The following is a 27,108-nucleotide window of genomic DNA, read 5'->3' on the forward strand; positions in this document are numbered from 1 at the left end:
AATAAGGTAAAGCAGACAACCGAAGGACCCGTAACAATAAAACATTCCTGTACTTGTTTAGGGGTTCATTTCAGGAAATATTTGCCAAGAGTATCGTTTTGTTTCCAATACTTGTTAAGGGTAGGGTTTCACACGCAAATACTTGATAAGGGGTGCATTATCAGAATATGGAAATTACTTGTTTAGGGTGCTTTTTGAGACCCATGGTCGCGCATGGTATCCACTCGTGAATGGAAGTGGCCCCCGGGTTTAAAGCTCAGTATAAACTAGGAATTACATTTTCTGTTGGGGCTCACTAACTTGGTTTCACATTTTCATATGAAGGTTAAATGGTCACAACTCAACGAGACAAAAATAATTGTTGAAAAACGCCTAATGAAAATAGTTATTATACAATCAGGGCCAGTCCAAAATGAAGGGTTATGGTTGTTTTATGATCACGAGTGTACGGAACAATATAGTTGGATACCCCCCATATTCGAGATGATGTTAAAGTATTACGTTTGGTCAACTGTGTGACGATGGCATTATCTTCACTGGAGCCGAATATGTTCTCGCTGCTCACTTCAATACGGTACGAAGTAAACGGCCGAAGATTGTCGATCTTGACACGAGTGGCGCCGATTCCGGAAATATCCGAACAATGTTCGAGCTCGTGGGTTGTACAGTAAACGACTGTGTAAGTTTCTGGCTCGCCGTCAAAGGAACCTCGAAGCCACGCGAGAGTGAAGGAAGTCGGCGTGACAGACGCACCGACAACCTTGACATCTTTGGGGCTGTTTGGTAAACCTATTTGATAAGTAAAATAATGTTAGTTGTTGCAGTAGTACTCTAGGCCTAGTTAAGTTGTTATTTTTTTCAACAGTAGGTATTTTTTCGACAAGAGCTTATCCAATCGCTATCAATTTCATCATTACATTTCATCAAACCGCAAAAAAAAGTCGTCAAATTACTATTTTGACAACATACGCATTTACATCATCTGAACGTTGGTTAAGATTGACTAATATAAAAGTATCAAATGCTTTGGTGTGATAACTAAAAGACATCTGTGGGGTGAGCATGTTAATTCTGAATGGGAGAGTGGGGAAATCCCGAAGGTGGGGAAATCCAGAACACCTCAATGTTTCACAGGCCTAATTCATTCCCCATAGACTCATGTGTTAAATTGGCACTTTATTTTCAAATTCATGAAAAATAACGATGAAATTCGGGGGTCGAATGTTTAATACCAGTGGATAGGATATATATCTGGCAATCCATATCTGACCAGAAAAGGGTCCCTCGACCGGCTCATTTTAAAAATAAATTGGCGTGTTTGAAGACACCTTCGGGGGGAGCAGATTCATCACCTCAAATAGCAAAATAGCCCTAATCCTTCCGCCAGTAAAAATATAGTCCAAAATTGGTGATATTTCTTCCCAATTTGGGAAAAGGAAGTTCAGTATACAAAAATAGAATCAGTGCTAGATGGACAATCATATGCATACAGTTTGTCAATCAGCCATATCAAAATAAAAAAAAATAGCAATGGGTTGGCTCGAATGAATATTTATGGCCTGCCACTAGTGATTAGGCCCGTGAAACCTCAATATCTACGAGAAGTGGTGAGGTGGTGCTCTCACGACATAATAGCCGGAACACAGAATGTTGTCTGACTTCCAGTGCAAGGATCAGATGACTTGACTTGAATGCAAATAACATTTCTTCACTTTTTTTCTTTTTATTTATCCACGAACGGCTTTTGAGTGTGGGGTATTCTGCGTTTTGTATACCATAACTTCTCAATGAATTTGTTGAATGTTGTTGCAATCAATATAATTAGGCCATATGTGTTTTATCAAATTATTTACTAGTCTTGGAATAATGCTCTCTTTTACTCTCAAGAATATAATGAAAAAAAATACATATATAGTTATGTAAAGTGCATACTGAAAATACGGGCAACCATCGAGACACTGTCCGGTTGTTTGAAAATTTAATTTGAAACATTTTTTTGCTTTACTTCGACATTTTGCATCTCAACAATTTGAGGCAAAATATGAAGAACACAGACAGAGGAGAGTCAGAGATTTTATTCATTTATTTTGACAAACAATTCTGACACTTTGTTTCGGAAAAAAAATGAAAGCAATTTTTTGAAAAATGCACAAAAATACACTGATTTCAAAGGGTAGCATATAATGCTATTCTAGGTGGGAAAATTAAATTCAAAGTAAGTTTGCCATTGGTCCAGCGCACATGTTCATCGATTTCGCACGAAAATGCATATATTGTATCAGAATTATTTGTCACTACTAAAGGGACAAAAACAACAACAATTACTTACTTCCAACATTTAGAATGACATTCTTCTGAAGCGCTTTCGATAGTCCATGATGCGTTACAACGCAGGAGATTACACCATCATTATCGTCTGCAGTCGGGAAAATATCGAGAGCTCTGGTTGACGTCACAAACGGGACGTCTGATCCTACGCTCCGATTGGTCTGTTCGTGTACGGTGACATGGACGTCACCATAAGTCCAGTTGATATTCGCCTCGGGGTTGGATGAGGGAACCGTGCAATTGATTCTGTTAGTGCGATCACGTACAACGTGCATCACATCCCTTTCAGTCAGTGCAAGTTGCTTGTTGATATCTAGAAGAGTTATATCAGTTGGCGGTCCTGTAAGAAAAAAAAGAAAAGAAAAGACATTTCAAATGATCACCCGTCATCTCTGTTTTATAGTCATATCAGCATCATTATATACGGGCCTAAAATTTTGTTTTAGTCTATATTTGAAGCAAATGTCCCATATGCAGTTTGGGGGGAAATACACCACATAATAGACTCAAGAGTGGGAGGTTAGACAGGGACCTTTTCATGATAAGACTTTTTGGATTTTTCCCCTGGCAATTAATGTTTTATTTGACAGTGAACATGTTGGTGAAAATAATACCAATAAAAAAAAGAATAAATGTTGATGAAACACTCCCAGTCGCCCGACATAGTGAGGTCTGGTCACGCTTACGCCGTATCCATCCGTTAGTAAGCTATAGGCCTACAGTGAGAAACAGTCACAGGTCAGAACAAATAAATGGAACAGGTTAGTATTTATGAACTTACTCAATACTGCAAGCCTAATGCGCTTGGACGGGTTCCCTCCTAAGATGATTGCTTTACACGTGTAAATCCCGTCATCATCTATCGTCACATGCATGACTCTTAAAATGCTACCAGACGCCAGATCGCCTGCCACGGAGTACTTTCCCGGTGTAGAAATGAAGATGTTGCACAAGGAGTTCGATATTTGAATGTCTTGACATTCCTGGATAAGGACAATCTTCTCTGTAAGATCATCTTTCGTCCATGATAGCCTGTCGAACTGATCTGGGTTGATAGGCTTACTGATCCCGCATCGCAACGCGGCTGTTTCACCGTCATTCACCGGGACAATTTCATCAGGAATATCTGAACCACGGGCTGAAAAAAGGAACAAGGAAAAAAAAAGTATCACTGAAATGGGCATATAATGGAGGAGTTCATTTGTTTAGGAGCTAGAACTTTATCGGCCATTAGATACTAGTCATACCTTCATAGTCATAATTATGAGGAAATTGGGAACCAACGTACAATGTAACAGGTAACGTTACAACATCAATAGATCACGATACAGTCCATTCACCTTGTGATGGTGCAACATTGTCCAACAACAAATGCCCCCAACGATGGTTGAAACCATCAATTGAGGCCTTGATGCAATGATGAAGCACCGATAGAGATGCATGCCACGTAATACATTGGGACTTATTTCTTCATCATTGTCAAGGAACATCTTTCAAGCGTTGCGCAAATGCCTTGCCAACGGTGTTCCAAATTTCGGCCAACATCTCAAACTAATACGTTTCATAAGGTTCGCAAGGCAGTATTTATTGTCAAAATGAACAAATAAATGAATGAATAAATAAATAGATTAATAAATAAATGGGAATTAACATTTTTAAATGGTATTGAACATACAAAACATAACCTAGAAAATTATCATATTTACAAAAAGTCAAACACTGACATATTGATAATTATATAGGCCTAAATGACTTTAACAAAATTAGTCTATCCCCTATTTCTGTTTCTGTTTATGGCAACTCCCGTAGGAACTCGGCAGGGCAGCGTTTTGCTGGTAAACGCCAAGGTGATATATAAACAATTACCGAGAAAACATTTTACGTCGAGTAGTCATAGTGGCTGACGTTATAGACTACGTATATTACTCTTGGGCCTTTTTATAAAAGTGGAGACAATGGCAGAGTGGGGATTCGAACTCACAACCTTCTGATTATGAGTCCAATGGTCTACCACTGGACCACTGGAAAAAGAACCCATTTCTCCTATCATCTGCAATTTTACATCCTTGTCATTGTATCATATATATATCCCATGTTACGGTTGATCAATTTAAAATGTTCCACCGTACTATTAAAAAAAAATGAGTTGAAAACTCGAAAATTATCGTAAGTTTGAAACAACGCTTTGTCATCGTTGGGGGTAACGTTTGAAACTGGTAAATTGGAGGGGTTCTATGAAACAGGAATAGAAGGACGTGATTAATTTGGAAAATTGTGAGATTGAACAGGTAATTATTGCACAAAAAATATTCATGGAAAATTTTTGGACTAAGATGTTAACATAAATTGTTTAGTTGAAAACTTGACGGCGAATTGACAATGGCACAACATTTAAAAGTGGTCGAATGGAGTGTGGTAATATTGAACGAGCCAATGGTAGGCTCTATGGCGTTCTGTCGTCGACAGACCCCCCCCCCCCCTCAACGTTTCAACCTAATAAGTTTCCCACCTCGACATCATAGTTAGCTGTCCAACAATTATCAATCAAACAAGTTTTTAACGTCATTTTAACGTCACCCGTGCATCAACTTTCGAATCTAACCAGTTCCCAACGTAACCAACGATTTGCCACTGTTCTTTTTCAAGGCCCTTCCAAACTTATACATGTACTTCTACCAGTGATCAGACCTTCAAAACGCTGTCTACCAAAGTTCAATTCAGTTTACGGCATTGCGAGACTACGTTGGTTTGCTACCCCTTAATCCCTTTAAAGGGGAAGTTCACCCTGAAGAAAACTTTGTTGTAAAAATAGCAGAAAAAATAGTAAAAAATATTGGTAAAGGTTTGAGGAAAATCCGTTAAAGAGTAGGAAAGTTATTAGAGTTCAAAGTTATGGATTTGTGACGTCATAAACGAGCAGCTGCCCCATGTGTTATTTAATATAAAATGCATGAATTTCAAATTTTGTATGGTTCCTGATGACTTAATTTTGTTTTCTCTTCATGATCGGGTGTGAAGTGATTTGTCTATTGATATACAAAAGGTGCAGTGAAAACCATTTTCAATTTTCTGAGAAAATGACATTTCATTGATTTTTTACCATTCGCTATGTAGGAATGCTGCTCGCATATGACGTCACAAATCAAATAATTGAAATTCTAATAACTTTTTAATTATGTGATGAATTTTTCTCAAACCTTCGGAAATATTTTCAATTATTTTTTCTGCTATTTTTACAATAAACTTTTTGTCAGGGTGAACTTCCCCTTTAAAACGAGGACAAGAGCTGGATGGATCGCTTTTGGGAATTTCAATGACATTATGAAGAGCAATTATTTGCCTTGAAAGAAAAGTCTTTAATCAATGTGTTAAACCAGCAATGACCTATGGTTCTGAAACCTGGTCTGTAACAAAGAAAATGGAACAGAAATTAAAAACCACTCAACACAATATGGAACGTATAATGCTAGGGATATCGAAACGTGACAGGAAAACCATACAATGGATTAGGAGCCAGACTAAAGTAGTAGACATAAAGCAATTAAATCAATGAAATGGAGATGGGCTGGCCACCTTGCAATAATAGGTGGACCAAACGCATCACAGAATGGAGACCATGGCTAGGATCACGAAATCGGGGTAGACAAATATTGAGATGGAGTGACGAGCTCACGAAATTCTTTGGCATAAATTGGATTGCATCAGCACCTTTGGCACCAACCTGAGGAGGCCTTCGCCCTGCAGTGGGCTGAACAGGGCTGGTATGATGATGAATCTGTAGCCTGATGAACCAAAATCTTTGAGGGGACCAGATATGGCCTACCGGATCAAATGTATGAAAGTTTGCGAGCGAGCGAAGCGAGCAAGCAAAATTTCGCCTTTTAAAAAATCCGATTTCGTGATACATATTTGACTAATATTCAGAATATCACATTTCACTCTCCTCTCTATCCCTTTCTTCAATTTTCCCGATTTCTTGGTCGTAAAAAAGTGGGGGAGGGGGAGGAAGCCCCCCCCATCTGTACGCCACTGCCTTCAATTTAGTAGTTGCAAATAGGAGCTTGAAATGAAAATACCCCCAAACTGCTTAAATATTTCCAATACTAGTATATCAAAATGTTACCGCTCGATCGCTTTTCCCGTGAAAAAAAAGAGAGCTAGAACAGATGAGAATACAAACAAAATTGAGAGGATGAATTTAGAAGAGCTAAAACAGTATAGAGAAGACAAGTGAAGATAGGAAGGGGTTGATAGAGAAAGAACTATAGAAGAGGAGGTAATAAAAAAGAGGGTCGAGAGAAAGAATAAGAGCCATCAAAGCTGATTATAGAGAAGGAAAGTGTGTGCTTGTGTGTGTGTGAGTGGGCGAGAGAGAGAGAAAGGGAGAGGAGGGAGAAAGGAAGAGGAGGGGGGGGGGGGGTGAGAGAGAAAACAAACCAACAGCAATGATCGATAGTGATTGATTTTCAACTTACCAAATCCAAACTGGAAGAAAATAAAGATTATGCCAAAGGGCAAACAATTCTGATAAATATTCCGGAGCATGTTAAAGCAAACACGAACAAGGTACAACATTCAAGCGTTATAGATATTGTTCAAATGATGAATATCATTCGATAACTTCAAGTTGCACTGTCATTCAGTTGTTTAGGCATGTGCTGTCGAAATTGAAACTGTGATAACAATCGCGAGATATTATGTTTTAATTTATTATTTTTTTTGTATGTGACCTACGAACACTAGCTCGAAACTCTATAATTGTTATTGATTGATAAGGAGAAAACTAATAATGGGAAGAATACTTCAGAATGATTTAAAATAGTTGAATAGTCAACTGCATCGCAAGATATTGTCTTTCTTGAATCATTGGACTCTAATAATGTACCATAATGACCTCTCCTAATGTTATCATTCGATACTTTAACACGTTTATAGTGTTACTTTCTGTCATTAAAGTCGTTGTATAATGACAAATTTGAACATTAATTTGTGAAATATCTGGACATTGTCTTACATGCAATCGTTTTACTAAAGGAAGCACGGTGGATCGTATTATATATGTGTGGGCGAGGTAGAGTGTGTGTGTGTGAGTGGGTGTGTGTGAGTGGGTGTGTATGTATGTGTGGAGAGAGTGAGGAAGGGAGTTGGGCTTGCAATAATTTGCAATATGGATACAGGGGTCGCAATGAGGTGCAGATCACAAGTCTGCCCAAACAGAAATAGGGGGGTATACAGATTAGCTACAGATACAAGCGATGATATTTTTTAGATGATACTTTTTAAGATGATGATGATGATAATCATTATACTACCATTGGCGGCGGAAGCCCAAAATTTTAGGGGGGGCCAACAAAAATTTTGGACAAGCAAAAAAAAGGTTATCAACCAACAATTTTAAGGGGGACGCAGGAAACAAAGTTGACAAGCAAAAAAAAGGTTATCAACAAAAAAATTTAGGGGGGAATCGTCCCCAACTCAAATTTAGGGGGGAGGGGACACGTCACTCTCCCCCCCCGCCTATGGATACTACTGCTCCAACTACAATTATCACAATTTTAAGGAAGAGATAAATAGTAAGATATTTTTGTGATAGCTCCCCTGCAAAAACACCGGTGTTGATTTAACACCAGCCCGCTATCTTTATTGGTACACACCAGAGAGGTGTTGATTTAACACCAGCCCGCTATCTTTATTGGTACACACCAGAGAGGTGTTGATTTAACACCAGCCCGCTATCTTTATTGGTACACACCAGAGAGGTGTTGATTTAACACCAGCCCGCTATCTTTATTGGTACACACCAGAGAGGTGTTGATTTAACACCAGCCCGCTATCTTTATTGGTACACACCAGAGAGGTGTTGATTTAACACCAGCCCGCTATCTTTATTGGTACACACCAGAGAGGTGTTGATTTAACACCAGCCCGCTATCTTTATTGGTACACACTACAGGTGTTGATTTAACACCAGCCCGCTATCTTTATTGGTACACACCAGAGAGGTGTTGATTTAACACCAGCCCGCTATCTTTATTGGTACACACCAGAGAGGTGTTGATTTAACACCAGCCCGCTATCTTTATTGGTACACACCAGAGAGGTGTTGATTTAACACCAGCCCGCTATCTTTATTGGTACACACCAGAGAGGTGTTGATTTAACACCAGCCCGCTATCTTTATTGGTACACACCAGAGAGGTGTTGATTTAACACCAGCCCGCTATCTTTATTGGTACACACCAGAGAGGTGTTGATTTAACACCAGCCCGCTATCTTTATTGGTACACACCAGAGAGGTGTTGATTTAACACCAGCCCGCTATCTTTATTGGTACACACCAGAGGTGTTGATTTAACACCAGCCCGCTATCTTTATTGGTACACACCAGAGAGGTGTTGATTTAACACCAGCCCGCTATCTTTATTGGTACACACCAGAGAGGTGTTGATTTAACACCAGCCCGCTATCTTTATTGGTACACACCAGAGAGGTGTTGATTTAACACCAGCCCGCTATCTTTATTGGTACACACCAGAGAGGTGTTGATTTAACACCAGCCCGCTATCTTTATTGGTACACACCAGAGAGGTGTTGATTTAACACCAGCCTGCTATCTTTATTGGTACACACCAGAGAGGTGTTGATTTAACACCAGCCCGCTATCTTTATTGGTACACACCAGAGAGGTGTTGATTTAACACCAGCCCGCTATCTTTATTGGTACACACCAGAGAGGTGTTGATTTAACACCAGCCCGCTATCTTTATTGGTACACACCAGAGAAGCATTGAAACAACACCAGTTAAGAATTGAACCTGTACTGGTTCAACAATTATTGGGGTTGCTTAAATGCAAAATTGGTGTTAGCCTAAAGCCAAACCGGTGTTGTTTGAACACCTCTCTGGTACCGATATAGATACTAGGCTGGCATTGAGTTACACTGGCGTTTTGCAGTCTCTTAAACAATTACAGGTATAAATCATGTCATTTGATTAGATTAAAAATAATTTTGTGTTCCAAACAGTTACCACTGCAGCAGAAAGTGGGGTCCTATGGGAATGAAGAGAAAGTAGCTGTGATCCTCTTGGTTCACATATATCAGTGTTTGAATTTTATGTCTGCTATTATGTACAGTTTACATACAGAAATATCCAACCCCTCTCATAAGAGAATGTATATGTTTGCAAAATTTGGGATTATTACGGGATGAAATACTCATGTACCATCAACCAAATTATGTTTCAAATTCAATACAAAACAATAAGCTTTGATTTAATAAAGCTCAGAAAGCTTGTTCATCCCATGTTCCATGACCATTATTTGATCATTCAAATTTTAATGAATATTCTTTCATTTTATACACTACTCTTCATTGATTTAGCTCATTTTGTTAGGAAATGAAATTAATTTCCAAGTGGATCATATGGTCAAACCATGTCCAAATTCAATGGAAGTAATTTCACTTGAAGTTTACTTCTCGAAATTAGTAACATAAATTAAAGAAGAAAGAATAGTATATCTAATGAAGGTATGTGTTATTAATCAGAAACCTGTATGAACAAGCCAATATCTTTAAAGGGGAATGAAACCTTTGGAACAAATAGGCTTGTGTAGAAACAGAAAAATCAAAGAATAAGAATAAAGAAAGTTTGAGAAAAATCGGACAATAAATGAGAAAGTTATGAGCATTTAAATATTGCAATCACTAATGCTATGGAGATCCTCCCATTGGCAATGCGACAAGGATGTGTGATGTCACTGATGAACAACTTTCCTTTTGGTGGACTATAAAATACCCTCAAAATGTCTCTTTTTGCTTTTTCTTATGATGATACAAACTCTTTATCCATGATGTATTTTTAAAAAATATGTATTACATGCCCTCATGTAGAAAGAACACATGATCTATGGATAGATGTGATAAGAGGCAATTCAAGTGAAATATATACTATAGTAATGGGGAGAGTTGTTCATCAGTGACATCACACATCCTTGTCGCATTGCCAATGGGAGGATCTCCATAGCATTAGTGATTGCAATATTTAAATGCTCATAACTTTCTCATTTATTGTCCGATTTTTCTCAAACTTTTGTTGATCTGTTTCTTTGATTTTTCTGTTTTCACACAAGCTATCTTGTTCCAATGGTTTCATTCTCCTTTAAGTCCTGCTGTAGTGAACATGTAAAGGTCTGACTATGTTGATATTAACAAAGGTTATTCATCACTTTCTCTTGAGTTGACATTATAATGAACCAAAACTTTCAAAATTCACAGACATATAATAATAATATAGGGTATTTATATTGCGCACGTATCCACCTTGTATAGGTGCTCAAGGCGCTATATTACCCGGCTAAGCTAGGCGTTCATAGCGCACACAGCTTTTTAAGGAATTACTTCCTACCGGTACCCATTTACCTCACCTGGGTTGAGTGCAGCACACTGTGGATCAGTTTCTTGCTGAAGGAAATTACGCCATGGCTGGGATTCGAACCCACAACCCTCTGTTTCAAAGTCAGAAGACTAATCCACTGGGCCACAACGCTCCAATATACAACTGCTATGAAATAGGGATTTAATAGTTTCTGCATGTAACAGTGCTTCAAAGAGAGATTAGATACCACTAACATAAATGATATGGTGTTGCTGTGCTATTAAACCACACAATAAAGATAAAAGGTAATTACTTTTACAAGGGTATGACAAGTTTAATCAATCATTTAATGACTGTAATGACATCTTAAAAAAAAAACTTTGTTCCACCATACAAACATTCAACATGGAAGTGTACTGGAAACAGTATGGATCCATGCCAATTACAAGGCAAGATAAATGAAAGATGGAGAGAGCAAGAGTAAGAAGAAAAGGGAGTTGTGCTAGACACATCAGCTAAACTAACTAATGGTTTGGCATTGCCAATAACAGGGTCCAATTTCAATGAAAAATAATATTCCAGTAATTCCTATAAAAAATTTACTATCATCCAATACGGAAGAAAGATTTCAGTAGCTTTTAACGGTTATTGATATTTTTTTTTATTGTAACAAGTTTTATGAAAATGGGCCCCCAGAATACATTTGGTGAGTATGGGCTGGGTTTCGCCAATGCTGCTGTGTTATAATTACAGCTTGTCTCTACCTCCCCTCTCCCTCAAAATGAAATTATTGAAAGGATACTTTACATCTTACAAAGACTTTCAAATAATACCATTTATCATGAAACTAATATGATCGTGAAGGGTAGCTTTTCACCCTAATAGGACAGGGGGGGGGGGCATGATCCCCCTCAACAATTCGCTCAATCAATCTGAAACGGACAAAGATATAGCCGAGATATTGTAAGTCTTTTACATCAGAGTTCTTGCAATATTTTTGAGACCATTTTTGATACATAGTACATATACGGGTATATCAACGCGACACCACGTGACCTATGAGACAATTTCCTGCTGATAATCACCTGATCAAGATCAAAAGGGTGGGCATAACTACCCCCCCCCACCCTCCAGCCGATGATACATCTCAAAAAGCCCAGTCCTTTTAGGGTTGAAATATTGAGAATGATTTCTGTAGTTCAAAACCTACTGAATGTATGAAATCCTAAAATCTGAGATGATAAATGATCATAACATGGTGATATGGTTCCTAATCTAATGATCGACTGCATGTATCATTTCATCTGCCATTAATTTATCTCAACTTCCAGACAAATATGCTAATGACTGGTCTTGTTGTAGAGATGAGGACAGTTCATCAAATGACAAGAATCCACATCAGTTTTTGAAGAGTTTCGTTCCAGAAGGAGCGAAATGCACTTTTGGTGTTTTTCTGTAAATCAGGGTTTTTTTCATTCACCACTTTCCCTCAGCCACTGCCGTTTTATTTTGATATATATGATGGTACTATCAACTTAGATCAATTAAATCATGTTTAAACAAATCTAGCATTTTATATAAAATTATCAATTTTTCAAGAACTTTCGAAATTTTATTTTTTCATGGACTTTGCTTCTTTTCGAACAAAAGCTTAGTAAATTGTCAATTTTTGCCAATTTAAACAAGATTGATATTGGAAATTGATCACGAAAAACATATATATGGTCCTATAGCAGAATACATTTCACATCTTTTCTGATGTTTATCCATTGAAAATTACAAAAAGAAAAAAAAAGAAGGTATTTTGACACCTTTTGACCTGCCTCTTAATAATTTTTTTAAAGGTTTTAATTTTTCGACATCTTATTCCAAAAGGAGCTGCTGCTAAATCCAAAAATATTCATTCAAATTCTAAAATTGTGTTATTTCAGGAAAATTAGCAGTGATAGTTGTATCCACAACACGCATCTAAAAAAAGTGAATGCCTAACTTTATGTAAAATAGGACAAATAACAAATTTTAATAACCGTATAGTGGATCTAGCTCCTTTGTGAACAAAACATTTTTGGATATAGCTCCTTTTGGAAAAAAAAAATCTAATTTTGAAATCAATTTTTACCAACCTCTCCAATTTTTTTTCTCCAAATGTGATATGTTGCATTTGATTGCCACGTCGAAGATACATATATTTGTATAACAAAAAATTTTTTGGTCATAAGTGGATTTAGCCCCTTTTGGAATCAAGCTCTTCATTTTATAAAACATATAATACTACAGATCATTTTGATCGAGCATTAGCATAATCACACAAACATTTGTTACCTTTAGATCATTCCAAACGCCCTCAGCTACACCTCGGGCATGTAAGAACTGTTCCAAAGGGACGTTGTGTTATAATTCTTACCAATGCCCTCGATAATGTGTAATATTTTTATACAAAGTCATGTCACAGAATTACAGCATTTTCTTGCGACTAATATCATGATAGAAAGGTATAAAAATATTTCATACAGTATACATATATATATCAAAACACTTCAGATTTCCAATTACATGCTGTGTGAAGGATATCCACAAACAAAATCAATTTCACAAATCTTTCGATTAATCAAATTCATACTATGGAATGACCTTTATAGGAACATGTACCTTGTCAAAAAGTCTGTATCAGGACTTTTAGCAGGAGCCCTGCTATAAAGGCACTATGCATCTTTTCAAAGCAGCTTTTTCTGTGATGAAATGCAAAAATTGGAAATGAAAAGCCATTTGCGGAATTCCCATAAGAAATACGCGACTCTTTGACTTTAAACAATATATCTCATACACTCTAGTTGAGCTCTTATTGTGACATCACCCCCTTGGATATCCTCAAACTTTCCCTTATCCGATTTAGCCCAATCGTAGTGGTCTCTTTAATATGACAGAAGATAGGACAACTCTAGGGGGTGTTTCACAAAGAATGAAGTATGACTTAAAGTGATTGGTTAACACTGGTTTGACTTTTAAAAAATATGAGCTAGGTCACACTTGTCACCTGTGTCTGTGATATGTTACAAAAATGAAGCCCAGAAAAAATTGCGTTTGAAAATAATTATTTAGTGCTTCAAAAATTGAAATATAAAGTGACCGGAAACACCATCTTAATTTCATCCCATACACTTATGTGTACTATTTAGGTGTCTATAAGATGCCTATTTATAAAATCAGGGTTTGCCTTGTAGTTTTAGCTTTTCATTCTCAATAATGGTTGTTTTCAGGGTTTATTAGTTCTAATACATGCACTTGTACACATGTTTCATCTTGGTTTGAGAATTTTTTTAATCGGCTGCTCACAAAGTTAAACAATACCTTTAAAGTCACCTTAGTGCAGACGTAAACAGGATTATTTTAGCCGCAATATCATTTAATAATATGCAGTAGCGCGAGTCCTATTTGACCAATGCAGTGATGCCTTACATTCGGCAAGCTACTGTGCGACTCAAGGTCATACTGGAACATTTGTGAAACATCCCCCTGAAATACCACCCCTGGTTAACATGTATGGTTTATAAAATAGCTAATTCTAATAAAGCCCCCTTATTAATTCTTCATGACTCTTTACTTTCAAGTCTCATGCAACTTTTGAAATCGAAATTTAGTTTTAAATCAGACTCAAAATTTTTGACTAGTGAAAACAGAAATTGAGGGTTGATTTAATTGCATTAAATTCTTGGTGCCAAACACCTTAATGCAGCATTCATAAGAAATTTTCTTCATAATTGGAATAAGGTTAGTGCAAATTCAGTCTTGCTTTGTTAAAATAAAAACAGAGAAAGAAATTTGTGGCATATTACACAAGAGCATGTCACCAGTTGAGTATTAACCCATCAGGGACGAAACATGCATTTACATGTATGCAGGATGGAGTCTATGGAAATCATGTGTTATAGCCAGTATCATTCGGTCTTGACGGTTTCCATTGCATCTTACTGACATGACAAGGAGCTTTTGGGAATACCCCCCCCCCCTCACCGGGTCTATGCTGGTTCCGCATGTATATGCACAAATTAAATAAAGGTAAAAGAAAAATCCCCCCCCTGAAGAGAAGAAAAAAATGTCTACAAACATTATTTGCCCTTACATGATACAACAATGAAAGATACAAAGCATAGGAGTTTATAACTCTACGACACACATTTTTTTTCCATTTCAAGTCTACTTGTCTACAGTCCAATACCAATAGGAATAGTATGAAAAGGGTCTGCAATGTAAGACTAGGAATCAAAGAAATTACACGTATCCTTGCAGGCATAATTGTTTCTCCTGAGAACTCATCCAGAGGCGTACATATTTAGGCTTGATTCAAAGCTTCATTTATAATTGTTCAGTCGACTGTCTCAAATAAAGTCTGTAGGCTTACACTATATTGGCACGGTGTTATCATGGGAGCTCCATCGTGTCTTTTTTCTCGCGAGCTTGCGTCCATGCCTGGGCAATCGTTCGCTTCATGTCATCGTCGCCGTCATCGTACATCTGCTTCATGAGATCCATGATGCCCGCTGAGGGGTCTGCGGTGTCTGTTTTAGGGGGCGTAGGTTTCCTATGAAATCGAAGAAAAATATTAAAATCAATATAAAGAACACAGCTAAATCTTATTTTATTTGTGCCACTAATAAATTTCATCCAGCCAATCCATCACTTCAGACGAAGGTTTCATGAATTTTCTGCGCAAATCACGGAGAACGTCATAATCTATTTGATACACCCAAACTTTATTCACTGTTTGTAAAAAATACATGTAGGGACTAAAATGTTGCAAAGCCAATAGCATATTCATAAATTCTGTATGCATGGTCAGTATAGGAAATTTTTGGAGAGGGAGAGAGCGAAGGAGACAGATATTCAAAGGAGTGCTCCAGGCTGAAGATATTTATATCACAATAAATATTGTAAAATTCACAGAGCAATAATATGCTAAAAATTCTATCAAAATCGGACAACAAATAAAGTTACTGAATTTTAAAGATTTGCATTATTCCAGTGAAACAGTTCTAGGCATGTCTTCATAAATATTCATTTGGTGGGCTGATGGTGTAATATTTCCACTTATTCTTTGTATTTTATCATATGAAATTAGGTTTATTCAAAATTTTGCTAACAAACACTAAAATAATTGGATTGACAAGTGATGAAGTGCATTGGTTATTTATTGCCGCAACTTATTTCATCATAATGGAGACACATCATTCACACATTTATGAAAAAATGAAACAATTATGATTGAATGTAATAACATAAGAAAAAGGAAAGTGGGGATGTGATGCTCTGGCTCTGTGAATTTTACTAGCTATTTAGATATAAATATCTTCAGACCGGAACATCTCTTTAAGCTTCAAGGTTTCAACAACAAAAATAATACAAATGCTGCACTTCACTATCTTAAAGTTAGAAATCATACGGGGTGTAGGGTTCAGAAACAGGGGGGGGGGGGAGTTGAAATGGGTTCTATAATTCCAACATGAATACCGTGCTAGTACACATTCTCTCAAAATACACCCTAAACACTACACCATCCTTCAAAGTCAGGGTTCCCTTAACAAATATTTAGTCAGATTTTTCTCTAAAAGCACCTTGAATATTATATTTTCATGATGGGTGGAAAAGTATCTTATCCAGCCTATTGAAAGTGTATCATCATCTGCTGATTTTGGTGATTTTCATACACTCTTCACTGTACGTACATCCAGTGTCAATTAAAAACTATGCTTTCCAATTTTTTTATAGTGTTGTATGAGGGTGGTATTCAGGTCGCAATGATAGTGCCCCACTACAGCATTCATACACTGGTGTGTTGGCTCAGTTGGTACAGCGTCCGTCTCACAACCGGGAGGTCTGGGGTTCAAACCCCGGTCGCGTCAGACCAAAAGACGTGAAAAGATGGGAGTTGCTGCTACCCGGTTTGGCGTGCAACGATTCAGTGAATAGAGCCTCGTACATTGTAGATCTAGCACTGCACAGCGGCTGCTGAGCCCATGATCAATTGGGCAATGCAAATTTTCATTTCTTGCCTATTTCGAACAATAAAATATGAATTTTCATAAACATACCCTTTCTGTTTGGCCTTCTTTTCAGTCTCTGTTAAATATGCCCAGTTCTTTTCATCTCTCTTCTTTAATAGGATTACCAAATTATCTGTCTTGACCTGAAACAAAAGAGTCAAATGTATTTTTTATTAAATATGACTATACATGTATGCAAGCGCGGACCCAGACGGATTTAGACACTATACCATTTTGGGGGGCCATGTTGTTAATTATTTCATTTATTTTCTGGAGATCTCCCAAATCAAGCAACAGAATTGGATCAGGCAAGATTTGTAGTAAAATTAGACAAAGTCTGACATTAATGTACACAGGGGCGGATCCAGGATTCTTTGAAGGGGGGGGGGGGGAACATTTTCCCGGGAAAAAATTTGACAAGCAAACATGAAAAAAAGGGTTTCAACCCAAATATAAGTGAATTTCGTCCACAAAAAATTTGACAAGTGAAAAAAAGGTCTTCACTTTCGAAATGAGAGGGGGCACACTTCTGTTTTAACAGCATTTTACATTAAAAATCTTAATTGTGCCTCTCAAAGGGGGGGGGGGTGGGTCATGGGCCAGCTGTGCTCCCCGCCCTTGGATCCACCAGTGAATGTACACATACCTTATGGTGACTTTTATCTGGAATGATTTGATGTAGAAGGCTATTGACAACAAGCTGGTGAATACAATCTGATTTCTTTACTCTCAAACTCATGGAACTGTAACAAAAAAACATCAAAATATTCACATAATTTATGCTTGCCAGGAGGGAAATACTTAGAGAAATGCCAGTAGTTGCAGTAAACACTGATTTCATGAGAAAGTCTATAAAACCAGGCTTAATTGTTAGTATAACATCGAGGATACAGTTACATATAACTGAACTTTGTGAAATCTTGAAATCTACACTGAAAAATGCTCATGCTGAAGATCACCAACACAGATAAGCGCACATGGGACAGTGTATTATTGTTGCTTTGAATGTCGTGCCCGACGCTTGACCTGAATCCTGTGCTTATTTGCTAATGTCTCAGCAATTACACAATTTTTTCCAGAATCCTTTAGCACATATTATTATTTATACAAACAGACACTTTGGTGTTCATTTCATTGGATTATGTATGAACTCATTTTGATATCGTTACCAAAACTGGCATTTACCTTTAAAAGTCAGGCTAAGCTAATTGCACGCCTAAAACTTCACTTGAAATAAATCCCACAGTAAAGGTCTGCGTAGACTACCTTCATAGTATTAGCTGGAATTTCTACCTATAGTGCCAAAAATTCATATTACAATACAGTGCAGAAATGACATCATAGACCACTCAGATATCAAGAAAACATTTGGTTTGATTACTAGCCATGGCATATTTTCCTTCAGCAAGAAATTTACCCACATTGTGCTGCACTCAACCCAGGTGAGGATTGGGTACCGGATGGGTGTTTCATACAGCTGTTTGTAAGTTAAGAACGACCTGGTGAATCTTACACGCTAAATAATCACAAATGATCATTTAATGGTGAATATAATTTACCACACGACCAGTCATTCTTAAAGTTACTCTAAACTTGCAAACAGCTTTATAAAACTGCTCCCTGGTAGGAATTCATTCCTTGAAACACAGTGCGCAAAACAGCTGCTCTGCTTAAGACAGGGTAATCATGCTGCGTCACTTTAGAGCGCTCTTCTGATATAAAGTAATAATAAGCGCTACATAAGCAGTATAATCATTCATTGTCATTGTGAAAGTTCAAGTTTGTGGAGCGTTGTGGCCAAGTGGATGAGTCTTCTGACTTTGAAACAGAGGGTCGTGGGTTCAAATCCCAGAATTTTCTTCCTTCAGCAAGAAATTTATCCACATTGTGCTGCACTCAACCCAGGTGAGGTGAATGGGTACCTGGCAGGTTTAATTCCTTAAATGCATGAGCGCGGAAAGGCAGCTCGAGCTAAAGCCAGGGTAATAATAACAACGTGCCTCGGAATAGGATATTTCTAGATAGATGGCGCTATATAAATGCCTATTATTATTATGAAAGTTCAAAAACACTTACCTAGATGTATAGTTGACAGTGATGTCATCTTTAGCTAGAGATTGGACACCATTAAGCGTGACATACACCTTGACAAACTTAGGAGACTGATCCCAACCTACAGAGGAAACAAATAATAAAGACAAATAACTACAAAGAAGCATTGCCATAACCACAGTGTTTCATATTAAACAGAGTGGCCTGTATTCTGAAGTCGGGTTTAACTTAGACCATGGTCTAACTCTGTGCTATAATTATGGGAAGCCAAAAGTGTCAAAATTTGTATTAAATTTTTTTTATGTTTACTGTGCTCTTTCCTGATTCATCAATGGTGAAGACAATCATTCTATGTATACTTCCTATACAATTATGAATGATTTGAGAGCCAACTGAGGTGAAATAGTATATTTCTACAACTGAGGTGAAATAGTATATTTCTACTGTTAGTGATTTATGAACAATTGGCTATCCATACTTCGGCCTTGATCTGGCAAAACTACGTAAGTCATTTTTTGGCGTTTTTCAGTTTTTTAGTGTTTCTTATAATATTGAATACGCTCTTTCATTTGTCAAAATTTCAAATTCTAACTCCAATTATTTTGGGAGATTCGAAACCCAGTTTTTGTATTTAAAATTTTCTTAAAAAATCACTAAATTTAAAAGGCAGAACTACGTAAGTCGACTTACAAAAGTAGTTTTTCAAGCTTTGACGAGAATTAAAAGGCAAAACTATGTAAGTCTACTTACGTAGTTTTGCCAGAACAATAGCCGCAAAAGAAGAAGGTGATTTATCAGGCAAAACTACGTATCTCCCAAATTCTGCATTTTACCGGTCGCCCTCGTAAATTATACCGCAGAGCGAACGCGCAGCTAACTGTCTGCATGATGGTCTGCCGCCGCGGCTGCACATGCGTTTACCGATTGTGTGTGCATGCTTCAATGTGTGTAACGTATGTGCTTTGCGTACATGTATGTGTAAAAATGCGCGGCAGAGACACCGGATAGTTTTGCCTTATAATTTCGCAATGTTCAAGAGATACGTAGTTTTGCCTGATAAAACTTTGCCACGTGGCGGCGTACCTTGTGACATACGTAGTTTTGCCTGATAAACATTTGCCATGCGGCCGCGTACCTTGTGACATACGTAGTTTTGCCTGATAAACATTTGCCACGCGGCCGCATACCTTGTGACATACGTAGTTTTGCCTGATAAAAAGCTCAGAGTGTGTCATCAATTTTATCAGGCAAAAGTGCGTATGTTTTATAAAAAGTGAAAAATTAGTAGATTAAATGAGTAAATCAACTAGTTTTTGGTGCCAATACTTATATACGTTCCGTAAATCAAAGGAAAAAAAAAAAATCGATATACCATTTTCCACTTTTCCAAGAAAAGCAAAAGAAGCAATGTAAAATATTCAAGCTCAAATATCTCGAAATGGCGAAAAAGGAGATACGTAGTTTTGCCAGATCACGGCCGCCTTAAACCCCCGGGGGGGGGGCCACTTCCATTCACGAGTGGATACCATGCGCGACCATGGGGTCTTGAAAAGCACCCTAAACACGTAATTTCCATATTCTGAAAATGCACCCCTTAACAAGTATTGGCGTGTGAAACCCTTTACCCTTAATAAGTATTGGAAACAAAACGATACTCTTGGCAAATATTCCCTGAAATGAACCCCTAAACAAGTACAGGAATGTTTTATTGTTACGGGTCCTTCGGTCGTCGGCTTTGCCTTATTTGGTTTAGTACGACCCAACCGTCTACCCCTCGCGCAAATAGGACTCTAAACACGTAGTGTTGGGGCAAAAAGGACATCCTTTATAAAACATTTTAATTTTGTTTTATCATCCCCGCAAATTCGACCCTAAACACGTAATTTTCCTAGCGAAATAGATACCCTTTTTTCATTATTTTGGTGTTTTTGACACCCTTATCACGTTACGTACGTAACGTGCCCTATCGTGAAAAGGACATCCTTTTTACGTGTTTTTTTGGTCGCGCATGGTATCCACTCGTCAATGTAACTGGCCCCCCCGGGCTTAAACCACAAAGTCTTAAACCTGAGTTTAAGTTAAACCCAACTTCAGATTAGGGGCCCATATATGTGTTTATGCTGTGTGACTTAAGGGGTGTAGCGAGAAAATATTTGCAATCAATTGCAAATTCAGATGCAAATATACAAGTGACAGACCAATTTTAACTAAAGCATATGAATTTATAATTGTTGATGCAAGAAGCAAAGTGACCAATTGCAAATTTGCTATGAAACGCATGATTTTCAATTGGGTTTTAGACCTGAAAATGACTTGCTATCAATTACAGGTTTCTTGCAAAGCCCCATTACACCCTTAGTTTGAACTTTGAAGTCACTCCTTTGCATAAATCCTGCAGCTGGGTGGGGCAAGAACACACCGTCCCGTAGGATAATGTACAAAATTTGAATTTCCCCACTCCCCATATTTCGTACCAAATTGATAATCCTTCTCACTGAGATAATACTAATCTCCTTAGTCCTTACCATACGATGTGATGGTCTTTGATGGGAGTTTGGAGACCAGTACCTTCTGAGACTCGCTTGGCTTAGGTATGTCTGGAGCAGTTGTACCTGTTGAGGATGCAACAGGTTTATCATCGTTGGTTACTGCCCCCTGCTGACCCTGGCCCACCTCTTCTGTTACCACTCCGACAGGGTCAGCTTCCTTGTGGTCTTGCCCATCGGGTAATTTGGAGGCTTCCAGTGGTTCCTTCAGAGCCTGAATCTGTTTGGATAGTAGGGTCCTCACTGAATCTCTGGTTGTCAGTGTTGACAGTCTTTCAAGCTCCAGGCAGTCAAGTTCAAGCTGGGAAAATATATTGAAAGAAGAAAGCAACTGAATCCATGTATTCTTGTTTGCACTGTCAGCCTGCGACCATTGGCCTATATTCTGAAGTCAGGTTTACCTTAATCTCGGATCAAAGTTGTGGTTAAGTATGGATAGCCAATTGTTAGATAAATCACTAATAGTAGAGATATCACATTTCAGCTCATTTGGCTCTCAAATCATTCATAATTGTCTCGGAAGTATAAGTAGATGATTGTCTTCACCATCGATGAATCAGGAAGAGCAGAGTAAACATAAGAAACATACAACTTAAAAATTTTGACACAATTGGCTTCCCATAAGTTCAGCACAGAGTTAGACCATGGTCTAACTGACTTACTTCAGAATACGGGCAAATGTGTCTGTGTTCATTCTACATGTTTGCAATGTACATATAGCCATGCGTCTAAAACTTGCCCCATTTGTGTTACATCACCCAAACCTAATGATATCGCACCTACATGTATTTAAGTACAAAAATGATCATAACTCTAAAAATATTCACCTAATCTATATACAAAAGTATATTCTTTATGAAAGAAAACTTCATGAATCAAAAAATGGCATCAAAAGTGAGGTAAGGACAGCCATTCATTTATGAGTAAAAATATTTAGCTTTTAAAGACCCCCAATTATTTGTTTGTCTATTCCAATACCATTAATTACTTACCAGATTAGTATTGCTCATGAAATCCCCTATCACATGATACAAAACTGAAGCGGATTCAATAGTTTTGAGGTAATTTTGATAAGCAAATTTGTATATTGATTTAAAATATCCTAAACCAACATTTTAAAATTTTTCATCTTCTAATAAATCATAATAACTGAATGATGTGAAGAGAGACGTATTTGTACAAGTTATATTTAGCTGTAAATTGAGACCAAAATCAAAGGAAAAAAAAACCCCTTAAAAACCAAAGTTACCCAGCAATTCAACAATCCCATAGTGCAGTGTTTAGGGTTCAAATAGAAATTTGAAAACAGAATTCCATGATTTTTCCATGACTTCCTGTGATGTCCCGGGAGTTATGTAAAATTTGGGATGTCACAAAACTGGGAAAATTGGAAATCATGAACACCAATTATACTATAAGAGTATGATCACAGAGTATAAGAGCTGTGAGACACAACAAACTGGAAAACTGCCATAGCCAAGAGGTAAGTGCAATTCCCTGACTTTCCCTCACCACAAATTTTTACAGGATTTTCCATGACTGTGGTAACCTAGTCTGCAGGCACAGACCCTGATTGGAACTTTGATCAACAAGTGCGCCTCCACGCAAAGACTAGCTCATACAAAACTTGCTGTTCCAAGCGGCAGGGCCTTCAGTACACAAGGCATGAGTAGGCTGCACATTCAGATCCTTAAACTCGAGTGAAGGGATTGCACAGCAGACTCGTGGGAACCCTGGTGTTACGCTTCCATCACCCCTCTATCACCTTTGATTTTATTCATTTCATTGAGCAAAGTATGACAAATTGATATGCATATACAGTGCATATCAAAAAAAGGTTTACACTTTGAAAAAGACCTGGGAATTAAAAAATATACATGTGGGAAATTTTTTCACATATAATCTTGGGTTTGGGTCTCACCTATCCTATGAAAGCAAAAGTTTTGACAGAATGTTACACTTGAGTGAGTACTGTCCATTTTTGTAAAGCTCGCAGAAATCTGTTTGCGCAGAAATGCTCGTTTTCACGCTGTGTCAAGGGGAAAGGGCGAAATCAAACTTACCCCGCGAAACATTTCTCATACATTTCCCTGGTACTTTTAGTCAATTGAAATAAAACGGATACATTCAAGCATTTTGTAACAATTTTGCCACCCAAATTTTTTACCCTTATGTGCCAGCTGGATCTAAAAGTTTATATCAGACATCTCCAGCACTTTTTCATTCATTTTTTATTTTCATTTAAAGTGGGTTTACATTTCATTTTTTATTTAATACTTGTTTCCCCACACTTTTCCTAAGCTTGACAATGATTAACAAAATGAAAATCAAGCCTAAAGCATTTCATGTAAATCACAGCTCAGTGTAAAGCAAATGGCCTCGGTGTGTGAGGGATTGGACTGGGGCGTTATGCACTCTTATTAGTGTTTTGGGCAAGGAAACAAGTTTTAAAATGTAAAAATATCTTTAAATCAATTTTACTAGCTAAATTCCACGTGTTCTTCATGATTAAGGTCTACTTTTATTTGCTAAACTTTTTCAAAGTTCTGCGCAAATCTGTATTCATTTTTCACTAACTTTTCAAAAGTAAGTGGTGCTCACTCAAGCGGAAATATTTTTCGACAGTTATATCGTCATTTGCTTAAATGGATCTGTACCAATGTTAAAATGTGGAAAAATCTTCAGGATATTACAAAAGGGAAATTTTACAGGATTTTTTCAAAGTGTAAACTTTTTTTGATACGCACTGCAGCAGGCCTCGAAATAGGATTTTTTTTGGGGGGCAAGGCCACTTTTTTGAGGGGCACTTTTTCACTGAGGCCAGGCAGCAGAGGGCACCAAGGCCATACAGAGGGGCACCAAGGCCACTTTTTAAGGGGCATGTAATAAATTATTTGTAGGTGTTACAGTTTCGGGGGGGGGGGGGCTTTCCATAGTCGATGTTATACATCAGATTCATTACCAAACCACATTATTTACTTAAGAAAAAATGAACTTTACGCACGACTGGTGATACCTTCTTGAGCTACATGTAATTAAATGTGAATCTGATTAGCACCCAAGAAAGTATCACCGGTCGTTCATAAGTTGTTCGTAACTGACGAACAGCTTTATGAAACACTCCCATTCAAAGTACTGTACTTACGCATCGCGCGCGCTCGCCAGGACAGTACAGCGCGCGCGACATTTGTGTAGTACACATACGGAGCTCGCGCTCGTCCATTCTTATGCTGCAGCTTACATAGCATATGTAAAGCGCGCTAGCGGCCGGCCGGCCAGCTGTGTATAGCTAGCTCATCGTTCAGCGCGGCTTCGGACTAGACTGCATACATGCACTTGACGTCGCTGGTAAAGCTAAGGTACATGTATTGAATACTTTTTGAGATCGGAGAAAAGTTTTCCTCGCTCAGAAAAAAAGGTGCAGACTTTCTAAAGGGGTACATAACATATCAGAAAAAGGGCACATTTATGAGAAAAAAGGGCACCACGGCCATATAAAAAAGGGCATTTTTAGTGGCCGTAACTTTTAGCAAAAAGAAGAAGGGCATGACGGCCAGTAATGGAGGGAATCGATTATTTCGAGGCCTGCTGATAAAGCCATATTTTAGTATGTATCCAACTTTTCCTTCTTAAAATTAAATCTTACTACCGGTATAGATCCTAGACTAGATCTAAGATCATCTAGACTAGATTATAGATCTAGAATAGATCAATGACAATGTTTGAACTTTGATAATCTTACCTCCATATTTTTTTTTCAATTTTACAAAAGTTTTAGTGGAGCTCATGACATGGAGGGGAAATATGGAAGTCTTGCCAAAGTGTTTCCTATTAAAGGAACATTATCAAGTGAAAGATTTTGTGAAATAAAAAAAAATTCACGTTAAATCTTAACTCAAATCGTTAGGTGCGTAGATTTAGGGACCATTATCATATGCATCCAGATTCAGAAAATCACGGAACCGTGATTACTAGCCATTCACTTGCATGCGTAATAAATCACACACGATGAAGATCAGTTGAGCCGACATGGCTCGGTGAGTGTGGGAATTCCCGATTATCCGATATATTGCGCAACGCGAATGCGTCGTGCTGAGGCATCGTGTAATAAAATCGATGCCCAAAATAACACCGTCAAATGAATGGACGCTCCTCTAAAATACCTTTACTTTAGTCTCAACTAGCCAAATTGTAAAAGTAATATATATCTAGGCCTACCTCATTAGCCATCTTGACAAATACTTCTGAAGATTCGTACGTTTTTGTCGTAATTTTACAAGTAAGAACCCTAGCTCTCGAGATGCACGTTTCTATTCTCGATCGCTGATTAGTCTTTCTGATCTTCAATAAATATTAAGGGGCGCGCGCCGAGATTCCTGACAAAAAAAGTTTACTGTAAGAATAGCAGGAAAATATTCGAAATATTGGTGCATGAGGATAGATTATAGATATATCAAATTTCTAAAATAGTTATCAATTCAATATGTATATATATTTTTTCATTTGTGACTTCACACAAATCACAGGTGAGCAGTTTCCCCCATTAAGCTGCTGCAGCAGTAATAGGCCTAGTTCATATAGCAATGAACCTTCAAACATTCATACATGGTAGCTGAAAAAATAATAAGATACAAATAGTTTGTCAACGTTAAACATACATTGAAGTTGTAAATCATATCATCTATATTTCAGAGTAGACAAATTAACGAAAGAAGGAAAGAGTAAATATAAGAATTTGCAAACGGTTAATGAAAAGGAAAGTGATTGTGAAATGGTAGAGGAACAATATAGGCCTACAATTTGAATTTTAAAAAATGTTTTATTTTCTACTTTCAATTTCAAATTCATATTTACAATTATGATGAAGTATATACACAAATTGATAACATTACAACACTACAAATGGCAATTATCAAATTGAAATAATAATAATAATAATATAGAGTATTTCTAAAGCGCCAAATCCACGTTGATTATGTGCTCAAGGCGCTGAAATATACTTGGTATATTATTACCCCGGCTGTAGCTGAGAAATAGCAAAGTGAAAGGGAGTGAGTGCCAACTGGAAATTATGGGAAAAAGTTGTTGTGAATGAAATATATGTGAAAAGCAAGGGTTATCTTTTCATTGTAGGCCTATAGTCCGGGTTATATATGAGCCAGGTGCCACTGGCAGAAGGAGAAATTTTCATATAGTGCTTCGTATCGAGACCAGTTTGTATTTTTATTTTTTATTACATTAGTGTCATATGAAAGACAAATAAATTTCTAACAATTTTATACTATCTTATGGGATAAGGCGCATAAAGTGACTTGGCTCAGTAGAAAATTTGATTTTATGTATTTTCCCCCAAACTTAAAATTGAAAATTTTGGAAATACTGCTATAGAATGAGTCCCTCAATAATACTTGATGCGAGCGACAGACGTGAGCCAAATTTTTCCGATTTTCTAACCTGAAAACTGGACATTCTAAGCATTCTAGTAAAAAAATATTAGCTGGGAGAACAGTTTTCAGAACTGACGTGGCTTCCCTGGGTAAATAATATCTATATCATTATTATCATTCTAGGCATACATGAAATTTTCAAAAGTTGAGCACGTGATTCACTCGCAACATTTCACAAGGATGCCCTTTTAACAGTATTTTTTTTCCCAAAACCGCTTGCTCGCTACGCTCGCAGAAATGAAACGTGAATATATAACTTATCAATCAGTGATCACTTAAAAAAATTTGCTCGATTTAATTACTACAAAACACACAACCTTTT

At 37.4% G+C, this 27,108-nt stretch overlaps 1 protein-coding gene across 1 annotated transcript; it reads right to left on the minus strand.

The window, feature by feature from the left end:
* Positions 1-12,843: 12,843 nt before the first annotated feature.
* LOC121419867 (calcyclin-binding protein-like) lies at positions 12,844-25,681 on the minus strand. Its single transcript, XM_041614328.1, has 6 exons — positions 25,558-25,681; positions 21,319-21,640; positions 18,818-18,914; positions 17,388-17,484; positions 16,790-16,884; positions 12,844-15,282 (listed from the first exon to the last, which is right to left on the minus strand). Exons 1-6 carry the CDS (start codon positions 25,567-25,569, stop codon positions 15,123-15,125), a joined length of 783 nt encoding a protein of 260 aa, XP_041470262.1. The 5' UTR covers positions 25,570-25,681; the 3' UTR covers positions 12,844-15,122.
* Positions 25,682-27,108: the final 1,427 nt, after the last annotated feature.

Source organism: Lytechinus variegatus, chromosome 8 (genome assembly GCF_018143015.1).
Source record: "Lytechinus variegatus isolate NC3 chromosome 8, Lvar_3.0, whole genome shotgun sequence".
NCBI classification, from domain to species: domain Eukaryota; kingdom Metazoa; phylum Echinodermata; class Echinoidea; order Temnopleuroida; family Toxopneustidae; genus Lytechinus; species Lytechinus variegatus.